General features: G+C 41.3%; 1 protein-coding gene across 5 annotated transcripts in view; it reads left to right on the forward strand.

Moving 5' to 3' along the window:
- Positions 1 to 20,654, forward strand: part of PTPRB (protein tyrosine phosphatase receptor type B) — a 63,560-nt gene that overhangs the window by 33,192 nt on the left and 9,714 nt on the right. For 4 of the 5 annotated variants that reach the window (XM_032105315.1, XM_032105313.1, XM_032105314.1 and 1 more), the window contains 20 exons: positions 534 to 797; positions 1,773 to 2,036; positions 2,940 to 3,203; positions 3,871 to 4,134; positions 4,997 to 5,266; positions 5,884 to 6,147; positions 6,982 to 7,245; positions 7,618 to 7,899; positions 9,068 to 9,346; positions 11,249 to 11,398; positions 12,602 to 12,845; positions 14,006 to 14,112; positions 14,623 to 14,722; positions 16,203 to 16,283; positions 16,387 to 16,404; positions 16,509 to 16,590; positions 17,044 to 17,134; positions 18,278 to 18,354; positions 19,167 to 19,301; positions 20,460 to 20,582. In XM_032105315.1, coding sequence (XP_031961206.1) covers positions 534 to 797; positions 1,773 to 2,036; positions 2,940 to 3,203; positions 3,871 to 4,134; positions 4,997 to 5,266; positions 5,884 to 6,147; positions 6,982 to 7,245; positions 7,618 to 7,899; positions 9,068 to 9,346; positions 11,249 to 11,398; positions 12,602 to 12,845; positions 14,006 to 14,112; positions 14,623 to 14,722; positions 16,203 to 16,283; positions 16,387 to 16,404; positions 16,509 to 16,590; positions 17,044 to 17,134; positions 18,278 to 18,354; positions 19,167 to 19,301; positions 20,460 to 20,582 — 3,623 coding nt within the window. Of the gene's footprint in view, positions 1 to 533; positions 798 to 1,772; positions 2,037 to 2,939; positions 3,204 to 3,870; positions 4,135 to 4,996; positions 5,267 to 5,883; positions 6,148 to 6,981; positions 7,246 to 7,617; positions 7,900 to 9,067; positions 9,347 to 11,248; positions 11,399 to 12,601; positions 12,846 to 14,005; positions 14,113 to 14,622; positions 14,723 to 16,122; positions 16,284 to 16,386; positions 16,405 to 16,508; positions 16,591 to 17,043; positions 17,135 to 18,277; positions 18,355 to 19,166; positions 19,302 to 20,459; positions 20,583 to 20,654 lie in introns of those variants that run through there. The other variant, XR_004239539.1, reaches the window with a different exon arrangement.

Genomic DNA, 20,654 nt, shown 5'->3' on the forward strand with positions numbered 1-20,654 from the left:
CAGCTGTTGGCCAGCCCCTCTGCTGAGGTAAGTCAGTTCAGTGCAGCAGAGTCCAGTGAAAATGTGAAAGTTCATTATATCTAAGCTCTGTCCCTGTTATAACTGAGAGGTTTGTACCTGAGTGGTGATAGTTCTGGCAATGCGGAGCCTTTGAGCTCGCCTTGCTGGCTTGAAAAACAAGTGGCATTCATGTTTTGTCCACTAGGCGTCAGAGAACCCACTGGAAATGAAACATTCGGCTACGGGCCTCAGCATCTCACCAGCCTCACCACTTATTGCTGTTACTGAGGAATGGCAGTTTGAGAGGATAACTCAACTTCTGGGATTTTAGAAGTGCTGGGATCGGGCCACCAAAGACAATTTCCTTCACTCTATTTAAGAAAGCAGATGAATGTTGCTGAGAGGGAGTCAGTGCAGAACTTCTCAGGGTCCCAGACCACTTATTTTGCAGGGGATGGCATTTCAGGGATTCTCACAGCGGTAAGAATTGCCTAGTTAAAGCTTTTTTTTGTTTTCCCCTCTTTGTTTCACAGTTCCTTCCAGCGTGACTGGAGTAACAGTAAATAACTCCGGTCGCAGTGACTACCTCAGTGTTTCTTGGCTGCCAGCTTCTGGAGATGTAGACAGTTACTTGGTAACACTCTCTCATGATGACAAGATTGTTCAGGCTCTCACCATTTCCAAATCATTCAGTGAATGCTCCTTCAGCAGCCTTTCTCCTGGGACGCTTTACAATGTGATGATAACCACAAAGAGTGGAAAGTATGAAAACTATTCCCTCGGCCAGGAACGAACAGGTAAAGAGAGGCTCTGAGCAGGTACAGTCACTGTAACTGTTTTTTATAGCCATTACCAATGATTTATCAATATCTGACCAAACTGGGATGGATGAGTAGGGGTTGGAGGGTCAAACTATAAAAGTAGAGCTTTATAGACTTAGTTTTATTCTTATGCCCCTGTTGCTGCTTTATGTCATGCAAAAATACTTTAGCATGAATAAAAGTCATGTCAGTCCTTATGAGTGAGCAGAAATAACGTATCCGTTTTGGCTCAAATGTGTTGTCCTGCCCTTAATGCCTCTCCCTGGCCCTTCATGTATATCCTGCAGATCATCTCCTCAGAAAGTTACTCAGGCACTGAAAGAACAGAATAGGATAGGATAATTAGTAAAATGTTAGTGGGGTGTCACAATAATGAGTAACACCCATGTCAGTTGGTTTTGGTAAGACATAGACACGTCTGTGGTTTTGGTCATGCAATTTTCAAGGATATTATAACAGGAATAGAGAAATCTCAGAAAAGGATGGAAATAATGATGGAGAACCTTTTAAAACTTTCTCAAAAATTGTAAAAACTGAGACTTTACACTTCGTGAACCAGTAAACTAAAAGAAAGATTGTAATATTGTTAAAATAACAAAGAGTATCAAGTTAGTGCAATTTTAGTCTTCTCATGATCTAAGTGAAAATCCAAGGAACAGCCATGAAAGGACAAGAACCAAATTCTGGATCAGTGTTTGCTGTGGAACTCACAACTCTAACAAAAATGGAGCAAGTTCCGTAAGACCAAAAATTGGAAAGGCAAACCATTGTACTGTCGTAAGATGTAAAGCAGCCTGGAAACTGCAGTTACTATTTAATTGCTTAAATCCATATTGTTGTCTTTTTGCAATTTCCTCACAAAACTCTGGTAACTACCACAAATATAGTTCTCTATCACAGCTCCTGTTACTGCAGGAGCCTTCTGAATCTTTATGTGTTTTTTTCTTTCAGTCCCTTCAAGTGTTCAGGGCCTTACTGTCAGCAATTCAGCCAGAAGTGACTACTTGAAGGTATCCTGGTTACATGCATCTGGATATTTTGATAATTATGAAGTGATCATCAGGAACAACAATGATTTCATCCAAACAAAAAGTGTCCCAAAGGATGAAAATGAATGTGTGTTCACTAATCTGGTCCCAGGGAGGCAGTACAGTGTCACAGTCAGCACAAGGAGTGGGAAATATGAAACTAGTGAAAGGGTCTATGGCAGAACAAGTAAGTAAGCACCCTGGAAACATTCCGAGACACTCCAGGGTTATTTTTTTTTATTTACCATACCCAGGAACAAAAATCCCATATGATTTTAACATAGAATGTTGACTATAACTCTTTGACTGTGTATTGTTCCAAATACAGAAAGCAGTGTTTAAGTTACAAACAAAAAGTGAAAGAAGAGACCTGTGCTGTTAAATTGGAAAGCAAATCTTGAAACACTGAAAGCCAAAAAACAGTTGTACTGTTTTCCACATGAGTTTAGTATTTATGTGCCAGAATGTACAAAAGAGTTTTTTCTGGTCATGGAAATATCTAAGGAAGAAGATAGACTAGACCTCACTCTATTCAAACCACTCCAAGAACTGGAATTGGAGAGCATGGGGCAGGAGTGGTAAGGTGGCTAGTTGGGAGCCAGCAGGGATCTGCATGCAATCTGCCTGTCTTCACCTGGCACTGTATGTGAGTTAAGGAGCCATGCTGAGAAACTCAGTTTTTTACACAGATGTAGCACTGGGCAAAAGCAACTCACCTGTGTCTGGTACAAGCTGGAAAGTGCATTGTGGTGCTGCATCACACAGGTGGGCTGCCTTGCCTTGGCACTAGCTCAGGCCTCTTTGCACTGTATTTGTTGCACATACAGACCTTACTCAGTTTTTGTTGGCTAGGTCAGCTCCCTGCAGGCTCTAGTATTATTTATTTATTATTTTTATGCTGATAGATTGTGGACTTCTGTCCTGAAACGGGGCCTTCCAATGTTAGATGGGGTGCAGACCATCTGCAATCTGCTGCTTTTCCTAGGGAACTGAATGAAAAACTGTAGCACAGAAGCATGGCTGTTAGCTTTTTGCTGTGATCTGTTAGTAAGTACTGAGAAGTTTCCTATCTTTCTTCTCACCTCTTCAGTGCCAGAGTCAGTGAAGGAACTGACTCTTAATAACAGGAGCACAGAAGATCTGCAGGTAACTTGGTCAAAGGCTGAGGGGGATGTTGATAAATATGAGATTCAACTCCTCTTCAATGATATGAAGATCTTCCCACCCATTTTCCTTGTGAACACCATTGAGGAGTATTGGTTCACAGCTCTGACTCCAGGACGTCTATACAAAATTCTTGTCTTGACCATCAGTGGAGATGCACAACGTGCTACTTTCATAGAAGGCCTGACAAGTAAGAAATAATGTGGTATTTAAAATGTGTTGAGGCTTCTCTAGAATGAAGCACTGAAAATCAAGGGTGAGCCATGGTTTTATTTAAGCTCCTGTAATGCTGGCTCAGAGACAGCAGATCTCATTGAAAATCACAGTAGTACTACAGCCAGCTTGACCTGTGCTTAGTAAACAAATGTCACATTTACCAATATTTGATTGTTGGCAGAGAATCTGATTTGTTGCATGAGAATCGTATTGAGATGTCAGTGTTTCAGTTTCTGTTATCCCCAGGCATGCCAGTTGTTTGCTTAGTGTCTCTAGCTAAATCACTTACCCATTTTACACCTCTGTTTACTTACCTCAAGAGAGCAATCGAGATAATAATGTCAAAATGGCTAACTAGCTGAGGGTACCTAAAGAGCTTTGATTTTTTGAGGTGTTTTTAAAGCATCATGTGGAGAAGAGGGAGGTTACACATAGAATTGCTTTTCTAAAATGGCATAATCCCACACAAATATTTACAATTTTACTTGTGTTTACCCATGAATGAAATTACTTGTACCTGTAAATGATCTTTCTCTTTTGAATCATTTTTTCTGTGGCCGTAAAGTAGGTAGAAATTAGGAAGCTTGAGTCAAACAGGAAATTTGTGAGCAGGTGCCTTTTTTTCCCCTGTTTTTTTCCAGTTCCAAGCAAGGTCAGAAATATTCATGTGTCACCTAATGGCATGACAAACAGCCTGAAAGTGAGCTGGACCCCTGGAGGTGGAGATGTTGATTCCTACACAGTGACTATATTTCAGCAAAACCATCAGCTTGATTCCCAGAGTGTCTCCAAACACGTCTCTGAGCACATGTTTCACAAGTTGGAAGCTGGGGAGCAGTACCGTGTGGTGGTGCAATCCAACAGTGGCACCTTGCACAACAGCTTAGCAGCTTTTGGGAGAACAAGTATGTTTCTCTTGAGACAACGAGAAAGTTGCATTATGTCTTCCCAGAGACTGACCCTTGTTTAATAATGTTTATGAATGTACTATAGGGCATGGGGACATTCAGACTCATGGAAAGCTTTTATCTCAAAGAGCATGAGTCATGATGTAGGCACAGGTCTGTTAATACCAATGAGATGTGTCATGTCAGTAGCTTTACATGGGTGAATGTGCATGGAATTCTAGTCCAGCCTAGTGTCTTCCTTCATAGGATGAATGCAGTTCCATCCCTCTCATTTCCTATGCCTGTACCCATCTGACACATGCATCTACTCCATGTAGTCAAGTATTGTGTTCTAACAGAGCCTATTGCATGGTCAAGGCTTGTTAGACAACATAATGCCCCAGTATCCTGGGTGTCACAACATACAGAGCAATGCAATAGCTTGCTTTTAATCTATCCTCTTTCTTTAGCACCTGCATTTGTTATCGGTGGCCTTGATTTTTGTGCAGCAGCTGCTGGCTAACATTTTCCATTCTGGGCTCCTGTTTTCCACCAATTTACGACTCCTTTATTTTTCATATTCCTTTCTTAACTGTTTCAGTCAGTTCATTCCACTCTCCTTCTCCATCTTTTCATGATAGTCTATATACATCTGTTGCTTCTCCATTCCCAGCTCAGACATCCCTGATGCTCCATAACTTCATCTGTTTGTATTTATGTCTAGGAGTTATTTGTTTGCATAAACATATGCACAGACATTTCCCACAAGTGAACCTGAAAATACATAAAGTTATGTTCTGTTAGTTACTTTATTCACATCTGTGTGTTGAGTGGTCTGTATCTCACCTGGTAATGTCCTGCCTTTAATTGTCACTTCCAGTTCCAGCCTCTGTCCAGGAATTATTAGCCCATCATGCTTACAGCAGTCATTCCTTGTTAGTAACTTGGCAGAAAGCCCCTGGTGTAGCCGAAAGATATGACATTCTGCTCTTGAACGAGCAAGGAATCCTCCTGAGTAACAAATCAGAGCCAGCTACTGCCAAACAGCACAAATTTGAAGATTTACTGCCTGGCAAGAAGTATAAAATACAAGTTTTGACAGTCAGTGGTGGGCTCTTCAGTAAGCGTGCAGAAACTGTTGGCCGAACAGGTAATTAGAACATCTTGGTTTATTTATACTTCCCTCAGTCATATATCATTAAATACATGAACCATCTGTATGTCTTGATTCTGAAAAGATTCTAGCAAGGTACGGACTCAGGATGTTTATGCATCATTTTTCCTGATACATGCTTTGTATGTGAATCTGAGATTTATTATCATAATGTGACCATGGTTCGTAATAAGGATATTAAACTAAAATGTTGGATGCTTCCCTCGGTCTGTCTTTTGTGGAAATACCTGAATGCTTTATTGTCATTAAGTTTTTAATCCACAGTCTCAAGGCTCTTATTGCAGGATTTGAAGTGAATATACCCTTCTAAACTCAAGGCCACATCTTGCTTGTAGTCTTTAAAGCTTCTTGTAGAAACTAATGGACTGTTTGTGTGAGCTCAGTCTAGTCACGCCTTCTGGGAAATAAAAATATTGTATTGGAGAGACTCAGTGGCATCTCATAAATGCTTTCCCCTTGTTTCTGACGGTTGCTGTTGACACTACTTAGCTACTTGAGGCTTAATTGAAATGTGTTACAGCCCTGAGTTTATTAAAGTTTCAGCTTAGTGCCTAGACTCTGATATTTACTTTTACATTTATCCTTCTTTTCAGTTCCAGCAGCTGTTACAAATCTGAAAGTCACAGAGAACACCACTGACCGACTGTCCTTCAGCTGGACTACCTCACAAGGGGAGCTTGATTCATATGACATCTTCCTATACAATCCAGACAAGTCCCTTCATGACAGGATCTCAGGAGAGCAGCATCTCCAGCAGTGTTCATTCCAGAACCTGCGTCAAGGCAGGATGTACCGAATGGTGATTGTTACGCACAGTGGAGACCTCACTAACGAGTCATCTGTCTATGGAAGAACAGGCAAGAACATCTAAGAAAACCATCTGTCTCTAGTGTGGTGCTCATGGGGTACACCACTGACCTTGTCTGAGTCTGATGCTCATACTAGATTAGAGCAACTATTAGAAGTATCAAAATTGACTCTAATATGTAAAAAGCATTAAATATATAAAAAGGTAAATTCTGAATGATGTAGTTACAACAGGACAAATGAACTCTACAACAGTTCCCGGGAGCTCATGTCAGAAGAGAGACATCCCAATGTATGCTCCTTAAGCTGGAAAATGGCTGTCTCCCCTCCTAAAAGCAATATTGGCCTATGTGTGGAAAAGGCAAAAAGGCAAAGCAAGTAGGGTTAATGGGGTAGACAATCTACCAGTAAATTAAACTTGTTTCCCATGGGAAGCTCTCGCTGTATTTCTGTGTTTGTTCAGCCATATGTGGGAAGCAGAGTTTTCTAAGCAGCTCTAGCAGCTCTGACATTCTGTGAAACCTTTCTTTATTCCCCTGAGGCACCATACAGTAACCTGTCTGTAAGACTATGTCTGCACAGTGGTGCACTTTTCTTCAGCTACCTCAGAAATGGGTGTTTCCAAACACTGACTAGGAAAACACTGCTTAACGCTTGCAAAGCTTCCCATTATAAACACTGCAACCTCTTGGTAACACTGGCAGTTCAAAATAAGAAAGGAAGCTACTGAGATGTGCTTCCTGCTTTTTAGCCAGCTGCGGTGGCTGTCTAGTTTATAACATGACTATCATTACAGGACAAGTGTAAGGTCTGCTTGACCTTTTTGCTTCTTCTCACCCAAAGGATGTTCTAGTTAAAGTAATATTAATTCCTCCTTTTTTCAGTACCAGCCCCAGTTGCTGGTCTCAAGGCATCCAACCGAAACATGACAGATAGTCTGTGGTTCACTTGGGGTCCAGCAGCAGGAGATGTTGACTTCTATGAGCTGAATCTTTACAACCCAAATGGGACACAGAAAGAAACCGAGCAAAGGAAAGACCTGGAAGAGTGGCATTTCCAGGGACTTGTTCCTGGCAGAAAGTACACTTTGGTTGTGGTAACTCACAGTGGTGACCTGACCAACACAGCAAATGCTGAAGGAAGAACAGGTATGGGAGTTTTTTTTAGTCCCATCTGTTTGAATTCATTAGTTTACAATTATGCAACAGACTTATTTCTGAGGGAGGATGTATTGTAAGAGTCATTGAAGGTATTAAGGTGAAGGATAACCTTAAGTGCATTAAACCAATGGAATGTGAAAGAAACATGCACTGATTTCCTTTTAAAGCCTCAGGAATATGTTATGACTGCAAGAGTCACCATCATCAGCACAGGTGCAGTAACTTTCTGTGTATACAAGATAATACAAACTACTTTGTGATGCATGAACAAAATAATGCGTGTTTCATCTTATTTGTCTTGTGTAAAAATTTGTTAAGAATCTCTTGTTCTTCTCTCATTTTCCCCCCCTTTCTGCATAGCACCCAGCCCTCCTAACACTGTGTCATTTACTGATGTTGCAAACACTTCTTTATCAATCACTTGGCTGGGTCCTCCAGACTGGACAGACTATGATGATTTTGAGTTGCAGTGGCTTCCAAAGGATCCCCTCACAGTATTCAACCCCTACAGCAGCAGCAAATCTAAAGTACGTATCATCTATGGCCTGCGACCTGGAAGACTCTATGAGTTCAGTGTCAGAACCGTCAGTGGCAACACCTGGAAGACATACAGTCGGTCACAATCTGCAAGTGTGAGAACAAGTAAGTAAAAGTTTCTGTTGCACCCTAACACTCAACTGAAGAAGATGCAAAACTGTAAAATATTACCAGTTCTTTATGCAATCACTAATTGCCATTAATAAATTCATGAGTGACAGTGATGAATTCAGCTAGATTCTAAACCTTTGCTGTGTGCAAGGTCAGCTGTTTAAAGACTGAAAATAGACATTTACAACCTTCACATCCAGGGTCAAGCTGTTTGGTTGCAGAGCCTAAATCAATCAGTTTCAGAGGTAAAATAAAGCTAAATATCCAAACTTCTCTGATGGTAATATATTGAAATAATCGTAATGTTTCTGAATGATAACACAGGAAGGATGAAAGAAACTGTGCTTTACTAGATTTGAAACTGGAATCAGTATTCCACTGCTCTGTGTTTCTGTCCATGTCTGTGAATCTGTTTCATCTCTAGCTGTCTCTAGCAACATCAGTAACAGGCTGATTTGAAAAAGTAACGTGAAATTGTAAAAATAACTTAGTCGTGGCAAATCCTCATGTAATTTGGGGTGGGATTCAGCTCTAAATTGACATCTATGTTTAGTAAGCTATATAGCTCTTTAATTCGGCATAATAACTAAAATTTCCCCTGTATTTAATCACTTAAATGTAGATGCTTGCCATCTGAAAGTGAAACCCTGTCTTTGTTACATGTCATGATACAAATGGTGCTTCCATATTACATGGATGAAGCATATTTCTGTGGTATGTTTTAGTTACATGGACACATCACATGCTGCCCAGGAGACAAGATCAGTCATGAGATGACAGTATCAGTATTGACTGATACTGGTGACCACATGGAGCTTCCAAATAAGTTGTAACAGCTTTCTAGAAATCCATTGCTTTGTGGTGTTGCTGTTCATGTTAAGACTTGAACAAATAGGAGTTTTTTCCTTGTTTTCACAGTTAATTACTGGAGTTTCACAAAGCTGATGGGGTAGATGTCACTAGATCTGGTTTCAGATGACTAAAATGAGTTAGACAGCCTTGCATAATAATCAGGCAGCAAAGATTTGCTGGGAATTCTGACTCCCAGCCTCCTGCTCTGATCTGATGGTTGATGCAGAATCTAGGAGCTGTAGTGTGAGCAGAGAGTGTATGACACCTATCCCTTTTCCTACCGAGCTTCAACTTCCCAACATTTCTCTAGAACCAGACAAGATCCAAAGCCTTCACTGTCGGCCCCAAACCTCTACTGCCATCGCGTGCTCCTGGACTCCTCCCGATTCTGACTTTGATGGGTATAGCGTCGAGTGCAAAAAAATGGACACTCGTGAAGTGGAATTTTCTAAAAGGATAGAAAAAGACAAATCTCTACTTAATATCATGACCCTTGTTCCCCACAAGCGATACCTGGTGTCCATCAAGGTGCATTCTGCAGACATGACGAGTGAAGTGGTTGAAGACAGCACCATCACAATGATCGATCGTAAGTAGAATTCAGAGTTGCCCTGAAGAGAGGCCTCAAGCAGCAATAATCAATTGCTCCTGTTGGTTAGACAGTAAAAGGAGTTCTGAGCTCCCCAATTGCCAATGTATAGAGTGGTGGCCAAAGTAGATTGAACCCATCCTTTGGTCCCTGTTGTGACAGACAATGCAGGATTTTGACTATATTGCCTCTCATTACATTGCCAGACCCAACTATTTGGCTCATTCATGAAATATAGCCTGAGAAACATAAACAAATATCCTGTCCTCATCATCACATGCCTTCAGTTGTCTTCATGGTTGCTGCTTGACTTTCTGTGTCTGGCTGTTTCCCCTCATAGATGGTAGCCATCCTCAGCACAAATATCCATCAGTAAGGACATTAGATTGTAGTACTACATTCTCTTTGGGCTTCTGTAGACTCTTCTAGGTGCTATCTGACCAAATCACCTGTAGGACTTTTACCTGAGGGAGGATCCAGATTTCCATAGCATGTGCTTTGAAACAGCTTCTTCAGTTTCTCTACCCGTAGGCTGCTGAGTGGGGAATAGCAGTAGCATCTGCTGGTGCCTCTGCACTGCCAGGCATCACTGCAGTCAACAGCCTACCATCACTGACCCTAGAGCTCCCCCAGGTTTGGCACTACCTCAGCATGCAGTGGCACAGCACAGTGCAGAGGCCTGAACTGCTCTAGAGCTAAACTTCTCAAAAATGAGAGGATGGCCAGGAAGCTTATATTCAGGGATGCCTCTGTAGCTTCTTATTAAAAGCCATGTTTGTGTGAAATGCTAGATCATAAAAATTATGTTTGCTTTGGGAGCTATTGAGCTAAGCTAGAGTTCAGTTGCCAACCCACCTTGTCCTTTGCCCCTCAATTGCCTTTTAATCTTCTTCCTCTATCACAAAGGATCCTACAAAGCCAGATGTAAGACCTAGTAATTCATGTCACAAGAAGTGAGAGTGGGTCCTATTTGAAGGTTTGCTGATTCACGTTTATTCTTACTTAGTTTATGTTTATGTTTGTTTGTTGTCATTTATTTGTTCTGAACGCTGCTGCTCTCCCAGACCCTGGTAAAGACTGGAGACCCTACCTCAGAGGAACACAAAAAATTGCAGCTGCTCTTTGTAGATGTAAGGGGTTTAGTTAAACAGCATATATATGTGTGAATTTTTGGTTCTTTTGGCATTCTAAAAGCTTTTGAAATTTAGCCACCTGCTTACGTTTTTTGTATGTTTCCCGTATGTGTAATATAGTTTCAGTACTACAGATTTTTAAAAGATTCAGGAATGTAGATCCTTAAAATCCCCACTTTTGCTGCACTTTCTTCTTTGTGTACTTCCCTTTCCAGTTAACTTCTGCTGTGTCACTGTTCAAGGTATAGTTTTGTATCATGTAAAGAACACTTCCTATAGAAATTCTGCAGTCAGTCCAGAAAATGGTAGTCTGTAGTTGAATACTGTGTCTGGCTGACCCTGGCTGTTCCTCTGGAAAATAAAGCAGAAATACAGATGCTTAAAATACGTAACTTCTGTAGTGTGTTAGGTGTCCTCCAAATTCTTGGCTTACACCTGGGTCATTTTTAGCAGCTACAATTTCTGTTTTCATAGACTTAACATGACTTTAATGCATTTCCATGTGGGCTTCTGCAGGAATTCCTTCTGAGGAGGTGTCACTCTTATTATGGTGAATTCACTGCTGGCTTGTTTCATTTTTTTGGCAGTTTTGCTGTAGGAGGTGAAGACACTTTCTTGATTGCAAAGAGAATAGAATCAGAGACTTGGGTCCAGGCAACCAAGATTTATTACGAATTGCGTTTTCCTTACTAGATCTAGCCCACAGCAAGTACATAAGTAATGCTTTCTCTCTATTTTGTATTTATTTTCTATTTATTTAATCACTCAGGTCCTCCTCAGCCACCTCCAGACATACGAGTGAACAAAAAAGACGTGCTGATTACCAAATCCTCCATCAACTTTACTTTTAACTGCAGCTGGTTTAGTGATACTAATGGAGCTGTGAAGTACTTTACTGTGGTTGTGAGGGAGGCTGATGGTAAGTGTTATGATTTAATGCTATTCTCTCTATAGCCTATAAAATTTACATGAGGAAGTACATCCCTAGCACTGCACAGCCAAGGGGTTTCTCCTCATCTAGTGGCTGAGTGTCATACAGGTTTGGGATCCATACTTCCTCTCTAGCCTGAGGATTTAAGAACTCCATCCTATTCTCAGAGAGTCTGTAGCAACTACAGTGCTCAGACAGAGGTAGTAGTTAGCTTCTGTAATCTAGGTTACACTTCTGTACTCTAGGTTATGTTCAGACAATTTCCAAAGTTATGTCGGTTGCCATTGGCGATGAACACAGGAAAAAACTGCCTTGCTGTACACAGATCTCAAAAGGTAGTTTAAATGTAAGGTGGGACCACTAAAAGGCAGCTCTTGGAGAGTTTCACTAAGCCATGCTGAGAAGCCTAAGGTCTGCCAGGTGATGTTTGCTGACTGAAGAAAATGGAAGCATGTGGCACTGTAAAACAGAACAGAAATTGTCCTTGTGGCATGCATGTAAACCTCCCTTTCTACAGTTGACCTATTGTTGAGACATGTGTCTGACAAATCAGATACATGTCTCAACAATTAGTACCTCATTTTTAGAAGTGGCTTCATTTACTGGCATGCCAGGACATATTTTGTTGCCCTCGTGGAAGTTTCTTAATCTCTCTGTCCATGAGCTCTTAGGAAAAAAAATCAGATAGTATTTCTACTGTTGTGGGCAGACTGTAAAGCTCTTTGAGAGAGGGACTGCTCATTATCATGGCTTTGCCTATCTGAGTCTTTTTTCTAGTATTGTGAATTTACATTCAGGGGATCCCTGTAATTTCCTACTGTAGTTCTTCTCTATATACAGTAGAGTTGTCAGTGTGTGGGTTTTTTACTTGTTTTTTGAAATAACTGGTAGTAGGATCCAGGAATCTGGACCACAAAAACTCACACCAACGGCACAGGAAAAATGTCATAACATAGAATACGACCTGTGCATTCCTATTTCAGCAAAAGTTGCACTGAGGAAATCTACCTAAAAAATAATAGAAAAGGTGGTACTAGAAACAAGGTACCCTAACCACTGTAGCTTTTTCTTCATGAGATAGCTTCCAAGAAATAGAAAATTGGATAAGAATATGTCTGTCAAGAGCTTGAGCCTATAGACCTCATCACATTAATGGCTGTGGCATCTAAACCTTCTGACTTTCTGATGTAGGTAGTGAAGGACCAAAGCCCGATGAGCAGCACCCATTACCTTCCTACCTGGAGTACAAACACAACAACTCTATACGCATCTACCAGACAAATTATTTTGCCAGTAGCTGTGCTGAAAACCCTGAAAGTGACTATAAAAGCTTTGACATTAAGCTTGGAGGAGAAATGGAAAATCTGGGAGGAAAGTGTGATCCAGATCACCAGAAATTCTGCGATGGACCTCTAAAGCCTCGAACTGCTTATAGGTTAGACTTATATTGGTAGTTGTGCTCTGTCGCATTATTAGGCTTGGTGTCATTTGGGTGCCTGATCCACTTGAGCTTCTGTAGATTAGTAAGTGGGTTGTACAATGTTCTTTGTGTTTCACTGCAAATTTATGAAAGCTTTATCCATGCCCCTGTTCCATAGGTAAGAACCAGTCATTCACTAGCATGGGAAAGATATGATTAATTACGTACAAAACATTGTGCAGTGAATAGGTTTACTTATTTACCTCAACTTGATGCAAAGCTCTGCTATTGCTGCTAAACATTTCTTTGGAAAGACTGAAGACCACTGGCTGAGTCAGAAGAGTACTTAACAGCAGAAGGCAAGCATGCTTCACTCAGTCTGGCAGAACTACCCCACTTGTTCCTTTGGAACAAGATAGAAAAACCTCAAGGTTATTCTATCCTGTGGCACCATCCTCAGGCTCCAGATCTAGGTCCAGGTTAGCTGTAGGGTGTAGAAGGGGGTGACTGCCAAGACCAGGCTCAGCAGTTACGCTGGCTGTGAGACCAAACGTGAGCTTCAGTGTGTCTGTCACACCCCTCCCACAGGCAAATACTGTCCTGAGAGATCTGCAAGCTGCTCACTGAAAAGGCACATGGACAGAAGGCACATGCCAAGGAGTGCCCATTGTGCGTCTCAGCCTCTTCATCATCATCATCAAAACAGTGCTACCCTATTATAGTCTGCTCTCATTGGGGCACACTTCCCAAAATTTCAGTCTGGGAAATACCCACATTACCAGAAGAACAAAGAGGCTGATAGCATTTATCCATTAGCACAGTCGTGCCCAGCCAAACAAAGGGAAAATGTGTCCCCACTGAGAAATATTTCTGAGTCCTCTCTCCTCTGCAGCTTCTGCTAGTCCTGCCTTCAGACATGGTCAGGCTGTGTGTGCCAGCAGCCAGAGCCCCATCTGTTACCTCTGCCAGGGTACCTCAGAGCACTTCACCTGTACAAGCTGGGCTCAGGGATCAGTATTATTAATTAAGTAGAATACTGATTAACTCAGGTAATTAAGAATTAATTGGTGGTCAGTGGAAAGGTTTTAGTTGTGTCATAGGGGGCAAATGAGTTTTTACTTTTCTGCTGTTGGTTCTGAACATCTGATGAGCTGGTTTTTTACTGTTTTTTTTAGGATCAGCATACGAGCTTTTACCCAGCTTTTCAGTGAAGACCCAAAGGAACTTCCTAAACCGCTCTTTGCAGACACCTTCTTCTCTTTACCAATCACTACAGAGGCAGGTTAGTTTCAGGCTTTTATCAGTGTCTGTGCCATGTGATTAGATATTGTGCCTAAGAATACTCTGGCATCTAGAACTATTTGTAAGGAGTGGAACAAATCTTGCTGTGCCTGTCCTGAGGGCTGCTCTGAGATGAAGCTGGAGCCATGGCTTATCTACCCTTACTAGAAAATTCAGATGGCTGCTTGACAGAGCTGCTGAAAGTAGAGAAAAGGAAAAATGCTCAGTGGGGCTATCACCAAGAAAGCTTCTAACTGCAGGAGAGCCACTTCAATGTAATGGAGCTGTGCTTTCTTTTACTGTGGCTGGGAGTGAATAAATTTGTTTAATGTTTTGGAAAAATGAGGACAGAAAATCAAGGCCGGGTTTTAGCTAAGTGTTTTAATGCCTTACACTTCCTTTTGTTTAGCCATTTTCTTCAGCTGATAATAACAGATCCCCTGAAGGTTATTGATTCTCTGATTCTGCTGATCCTTTCCTCAAGATATATAAATACACTGTTTGTTTCTAGAGCCTCTGTTTGGAGTTATTGAAGGTGTGAGTGCTGGCTTGTTTCTGATTGTGATGTTGGTGGCTGTTACTGCTTTATTTGTCTGCAGACAAAAAGTTGGGTAAGTTGACTTCCTTTATCACTCTGTTATTGAAGTAATGTCAAATTATATTCATTTAAGTAATACAATTGATTAGGCATAACTAAAAATTGGATGGATGCACTGAACAATTCAACAGATAAATCTATGTCCCTCAACATCTGCACACACTAAGTGTACAATTAATGACTTATGGATTAGGAAATCTATATATCCTTAATTCAAATGGTGTCAGAGTTATGTCATAGAGGATCCTTGTAACTTTTTGTTTGCAATAGGAGTCAGAATAGTTCTGAAAAAATGGTTTACCTTTCAAACTTTAGTCTTTTGGGGAAAAATGTCTTTTGTCAAAAAATTAAGTGTTTCAGATTAATTGCATGTGCATTGTAGATGGGAATCTTTTGAAACTGTTCATTTAGAATTTATCATTTCAATTCAAAAATACTGAGATGTGGCATTACCTCAGTGTCCAAAAGATTAGTTCAAACTTGGCTTCTCATTTTTTTGTCAATTATAGTTGTATATTTCACATTACAGATGAATCTTAATTAGTGAACTTACATGTTTTTAAAAAGTTAAATACTGTATCTCAACTGAAAAGATCTTTATCCATTTAAACCATTTTGCATAACTGAGAGATGTGAAATTCTTTGTAGTGTCTGAAATTAGAAAAAACCCTCAACATTTCTATTACATGGGAAACACTGCAAGTCTGAAATTCAGTTCTTTTACTTATACAAAATTAAGTTGATATTTTTTTGAATTGTCTTTTCATATGCCAGAATTTCAGATTGAAAAAAAACCTGTTTTCTGACTAGTCATAGCTTTTAGCCAAAATGGATAAACTTCATTATAGAATGTGGCTTCTTGTTGTAAATTATATACCCAGCAGGATGGCAATAATACTGGTATGGTTTTCCCATATCAGACATAAAGTGTTCTCTAAGGGAGGTGTCTTGAAGGAGGAGATGGCAGCAAAAAGATGAAAGGCAACACTAGCTGTATGGAGTAAGTACCACTTCTATGGCCTTCCCACAGCCTGCTGTGGTTCTGCCTCTTACTCCTGCCATGAGCCTGGGAATCTGCTACAGGCCTGGTCTGGAGAGTGGATGTGCTGGAAGCTGTAGACTTTTTACAGCTCTGAAAATCTCCCTGCATGTTCCTCTCTACACATAGAGAATCAACCGATTTAGGCCCCATCTTAGCATAGGACACCCTCCTTAATGATGGACTGGGCTGTGAGTGTTTCAGACAAGAAAGAAGTCTTACTACCTGTGCCATGCTTATCCTCCACACCACTATTTCCAAGCTAAAATTCAAGAAAGCTCTGTGCTCCATCTAAGAGCAATGTCACAGGATCAGAGCCAAAAATCGAAACATACTTTCTTAAATTCCTTTTTTCCCAATTTACCATTTTCCAGTTTAGGTTATGTCATTGCCACCTCTTACCAGTTTCAGAACTTAACGATGTAACAGAATACCTTCCTTTTTGTTCCGGCAGTGACCATGAGAGACCTACAGCAAGGCTGAGCATTCGCAGAGACAGGCCACTGTCAGTCCATTTGAACTTGGGGCAAAAAGGGTAATGTCAAAAGTCTGGTTTTTTAACATGGCATTATGGTTGAACAGACCCACCTGATCACATACTGATGAAGTATTTCTTTTTCTTTTAAAATAATTTCCAGGTACCGGAAAACTTCCAGGTAAAAAGAAAAAATTAATACCTAAAAAACTTCTTGGTAACCAACTGGATAAATTATGACTGTGATTCATCCTGTGATTTTCTTCCTCCTGTTGAATATTTTAGTCCGATCAAAGTCAGTCACTTTGAAGCACACTTCACCAAACTTCAAGCAGACTCCAACTACCTTCTGTCCAAGGAGTATGAGGTGGGATCCTAACCTAGGCAAAAGACTTGCTTTATGAAGGGGCAGGCTGACTGAATCAACAGGTTAATGTATTAGAAAGGCCTGCATTTGTTTGTCTTATTCACACAAATCCAAATAAGGTGGAGCATTTCATTTGAACTCCACTCGTCCATGTGCAGAAACCAACTCTTCGTTTGGCATCTTGTGGTTGGCAGCCTCTGCCTGGTACCTGTCTGGCTGAGATCAGCAGCGTTTATTTGTATGGCACATCTGTGGGATAAAGTATGGAAGGTACCTATGAGCCATGCACTTTCTTTAAAACAGTATGATTAGCTATGTTATTTCAGTTATAAAAAAAACCAACCCTGTTCTCTGTCCATGGCCTTTGAGAGCTGATGAGCAATATTTCCATTTGTGTTGTCTTGTCCTTTAATTATTTTCACCTCACTTTTTATTCCTATTACTTTTTTGCAGGACTTGAAAGATGTGGGTCGAAATCAGACATGTGACATAGCACTTCTGCCAGAGAACAGAGGGAAAAATCGATACAATAATATATTGCCCTGTGAGTTTTAGCTTTGGTTGTGTAATATTGCATCACACCAGCTATTTTTCACTTCTTTTCAGCAAGCCTAGTGGAAAAGAGAGTGCAGCCAATCCCTTCCCTTCTTTCTGTCTGAGATGAAATATCTCTGCCAGCTCAGGTTCTTGTGCTTGGAGGCAGATGATGCATGGCCCTGAGTGGCTTCACACAGACCAGTAATTTAATTTCACACTAGAGGTGTAATGACTAGCATTCAGTCCAGGGAGAAAAAGCTCCAGCTATTAGGGGCATTCAGTCACTGTTGATAACAAGGAGAGTAGAAATAACAGTAGGGTTGTTTACATGCAGGGGATCATCCATTCAGTGCTCTATGACAGCCTTGCCAAATCTTTGTTCTTCAGAGTACACAGCAAAGCTACTATACAATGTAGAGCCAGTGTGATTCTGCATGGTAAGATACGTGTGTGAAGTTAACCCTGTTCTTCTCAGACAAGACCTGTCTTGTCATTGAGAGGTTCCCCCTTTAATCTCCTACCTGTCATTTTGGAGGTAAGACATCAAGGAGGAACACCACATAACTGACTGCTCCACATCCCCACTAATGGATGTGGCATGTGCTTGAAGCACAGCCTCTCCTGTGTCCTGCCTGCCCATGCCAGCAATGACACCTGACTGAGATCCAACACAGCGTTTTCTCACAAATCAGTGTCCTGGCAGCTCAGGCACTCTGTATCTCTGTACAGAGGGCCCTTTACCTACGGAAGATATTTGGCTTGCTCAGCGTAGCTCGGAATATCACTGAAGTGCATTCTTTCAACGGCAGAGCTGGGTGCTGCTTCCAGTACAGCACACTGCTGTTAGGATCAAAGGACAATGCTATTTTGGCCCTTTTGTTGTCACAACAAATCCTATGCAGCTCAGCAGAGGAAGTTCGGTATATTTACTGCTTCCTTCTTACCATCTATCTCCTAGTCTCTGGAACACTCCACAGCACTCACGGATGAAAGAGGCAGTAAAACCAGCAGTTATTCCTTATAAATTAGCTTTTCATATAAAATCTTTTAACAGTGCTGGCAGCCCTTTCCCAAATGCATTTCTGTTAGTGCGGGAGGGACTGAAAATCAAGACCTAGCCCTAAGCCTCTTGTAATCAATTTCTTGCTAGATGATACATCAAGAGTGAAGCTTTCCAGTGTGGATGATGACCCTTGCTCAGACTACATTAATGCAAGCTACATACCAGTAAGTGACTCAAGGGTGGTGCGTTACAGTCCTCCTTCCAGTGGTAATTTTTCCTTCATCTAAAACTGAATATAAAGCTGGATGGTTAAGGCTCCCCTCCCCCTTCCTTTATTCACTTGAGCTAAAAATCTGAGAACTCATTTTGTGGGTGTGCTGAAAGACTGTGTCTGACTGCCATTAAGTTAAGTGTGAGTGATTTACCCAGCACTTACGAACACTTCCTCGCATTGCTATAGTTACGTGAGATAGCAAATCTAATTGGCCAAGGACATATTTTTAAAGGTCACTGATTTTATACAGTGTCCACAATAACTGTAGCTATCACTGCAGGTGGCATCCTCACTGTGGAGCTGTAGCTCATCCTGACAGCACTGGCACCTTGCAGGGTGATAAAACCGGCTGAAATTAAAATAATGCCCTTTGTCAAAGAGTTATGATTGATAATAGCAGTGGCTTTAGCAATCCAGATTTCAAGCCAGGACTCAGCTAATTTATTAAAAACGGTAAATAAAACAAAAACCCCTAGCAGTTTTAAAATTGCTTGAGACTGTGCTAAACACAAAAGAATAATGGAAAGCTTTGGCTGTCACAAAAGGAATAGCATTTAGATATACTGCCACGGTCTCTTCCTTCTCTCTATTCAAATCAGTCATTTGCTTCCCGGTCCAAGGCAACAATTTAGCTTTCAAAACTATTGTCCCAGCAAGGGTATTTTTGCTGCAGAGACCTGGCTGCAACCCCAAGGTTTGTTCAGTTGTTAGAAGATTTTTTTCTGCCTTTTTGGAAACTAATGGAGTTCTCTTTATTTGCAGGGCAATAATTTCCACAGGGAATACATAGCAACTCAGGGTCCTTTGCCTGGAACCAAAGATGAGTTCTGGAAGATGGCATGGGAGCAAAATGTTCACAATATTGTCATGGTGACCCAGTGTGTTGAGAAGGGCCGGGTGAGCAGTGACTCCTCTTTATTATTAATGTCTGTTTTAACATCTATTAAAAGTTTTTGCTTCTTATTTGCATCACACTAAAGCCAAAAAGGGCCCAGTTGAGATAAGCAGCATGAGAGAAAAGGTATAATATAAAGACTGGAGACAGATTAAGACTGTGAAGTAAGGATACACAGACTGTCCCAAGATCATGCAGCACGTCAAGGCTAGAAGTAGGAGCACAGCTCAGTACTTCTGGTCTCTAATCCAGGACTTTGTTCACTAGTACTAATACAATTTTCTTAAGCATGCAGGAGGACAACCACCAACAAAAAGTGTCTGTTTATTGCATCAACTCTGATCAACTTCTACTTCAAATATAAGCTCAGAGAGCAAATGTTGATCAGTAAATACATCAAATTATCTCTGATATATAAGCCCTGATGTAGTTAGTAAAGAGACTACTTGTGCACTTAACACTCCTACTGAGTGGAGGTGTAGCATACCTTCCCAAGTATGACCATGTCCTGTGCCCTTTGTAAGACAGGGACTAGGTCTGTGAGAAGACTAAACAAACTTGAGGCAGTGATCCTCTAGTGGCACACACGGGGTCAGTTCCTTTCAGCTTACCATTTTTTCCTGAGGAGAGGGCGAAAGCCGATGCAGAATAGGATCTGTGTCCTTCTGCACCTCACTGGTTCCAAATGGGACCCCGTAGGGTATGCCCAGCCCCTGCCTTGGATTGTGCAATCTCCTTATCTCAGCAGACATGCCTCTAGGGCAGGGGCTGGGCATACCCTACAGGACCCTACTGCCATGTCTCAGCAAGAGGTGAGGAAGGGGCACTGGAAGCCTAGCTCTCATCCAAGCAGAGATTTGAGAAGAGTTGGCGCAGAAAATATGCCCTAGAAGAGGGCATCAGTGAAGTGCTTCCCATTCCGCCCATCACAAATGAATTATGAGAACTTCCACTTCCCAACCCCATGCTAACCCATTCCCATGCCAGACCCTGTTTGTTGACATGGCAGGGACTGGCATCTCTCTCTGAGTTCAGCTACTGCCTTTCTTCCCTCATCCTCAGGCACAAGAGGTCTGAAGTCTGCTTCTGCCAGTGCTAGATGGAGGCATTGTTTATAGCTGTTTCTAACACTAAATCTGTCTTTCCTTGTGTCCCTGCAGGTAAAGTGTGATCAATACTGGCCCCATGACCAGGATTCCTTGTACTATGGAGACCTGATTGTTGAGATGCTGTCTGAATCAGTGCTCCCAGAGTGGACAATACGAGAGTTTAAAATCTGCAGCGTATGTTTGCATTCTTTTTTTTTTCCTGATTAATTGGCTTAAAACACTTGCAAGGCTAAATTAGGAAGGTTT

Source organism: Corvus moneduloides, chromosome 4 (genome assembly GCF_009650955.1).
Source record: "Corvus moneduloides isolate bCorMon1 chromosome 4, bCorMon1.pri, whole genome shotgun sequence".
Taxonomy (NCBI): domain Eukaryota; kingdom Metazoa; phylum Chordata; class Aves; order Passeriformes; family Corvidae; genus Corvus; species Corvus moneduloides.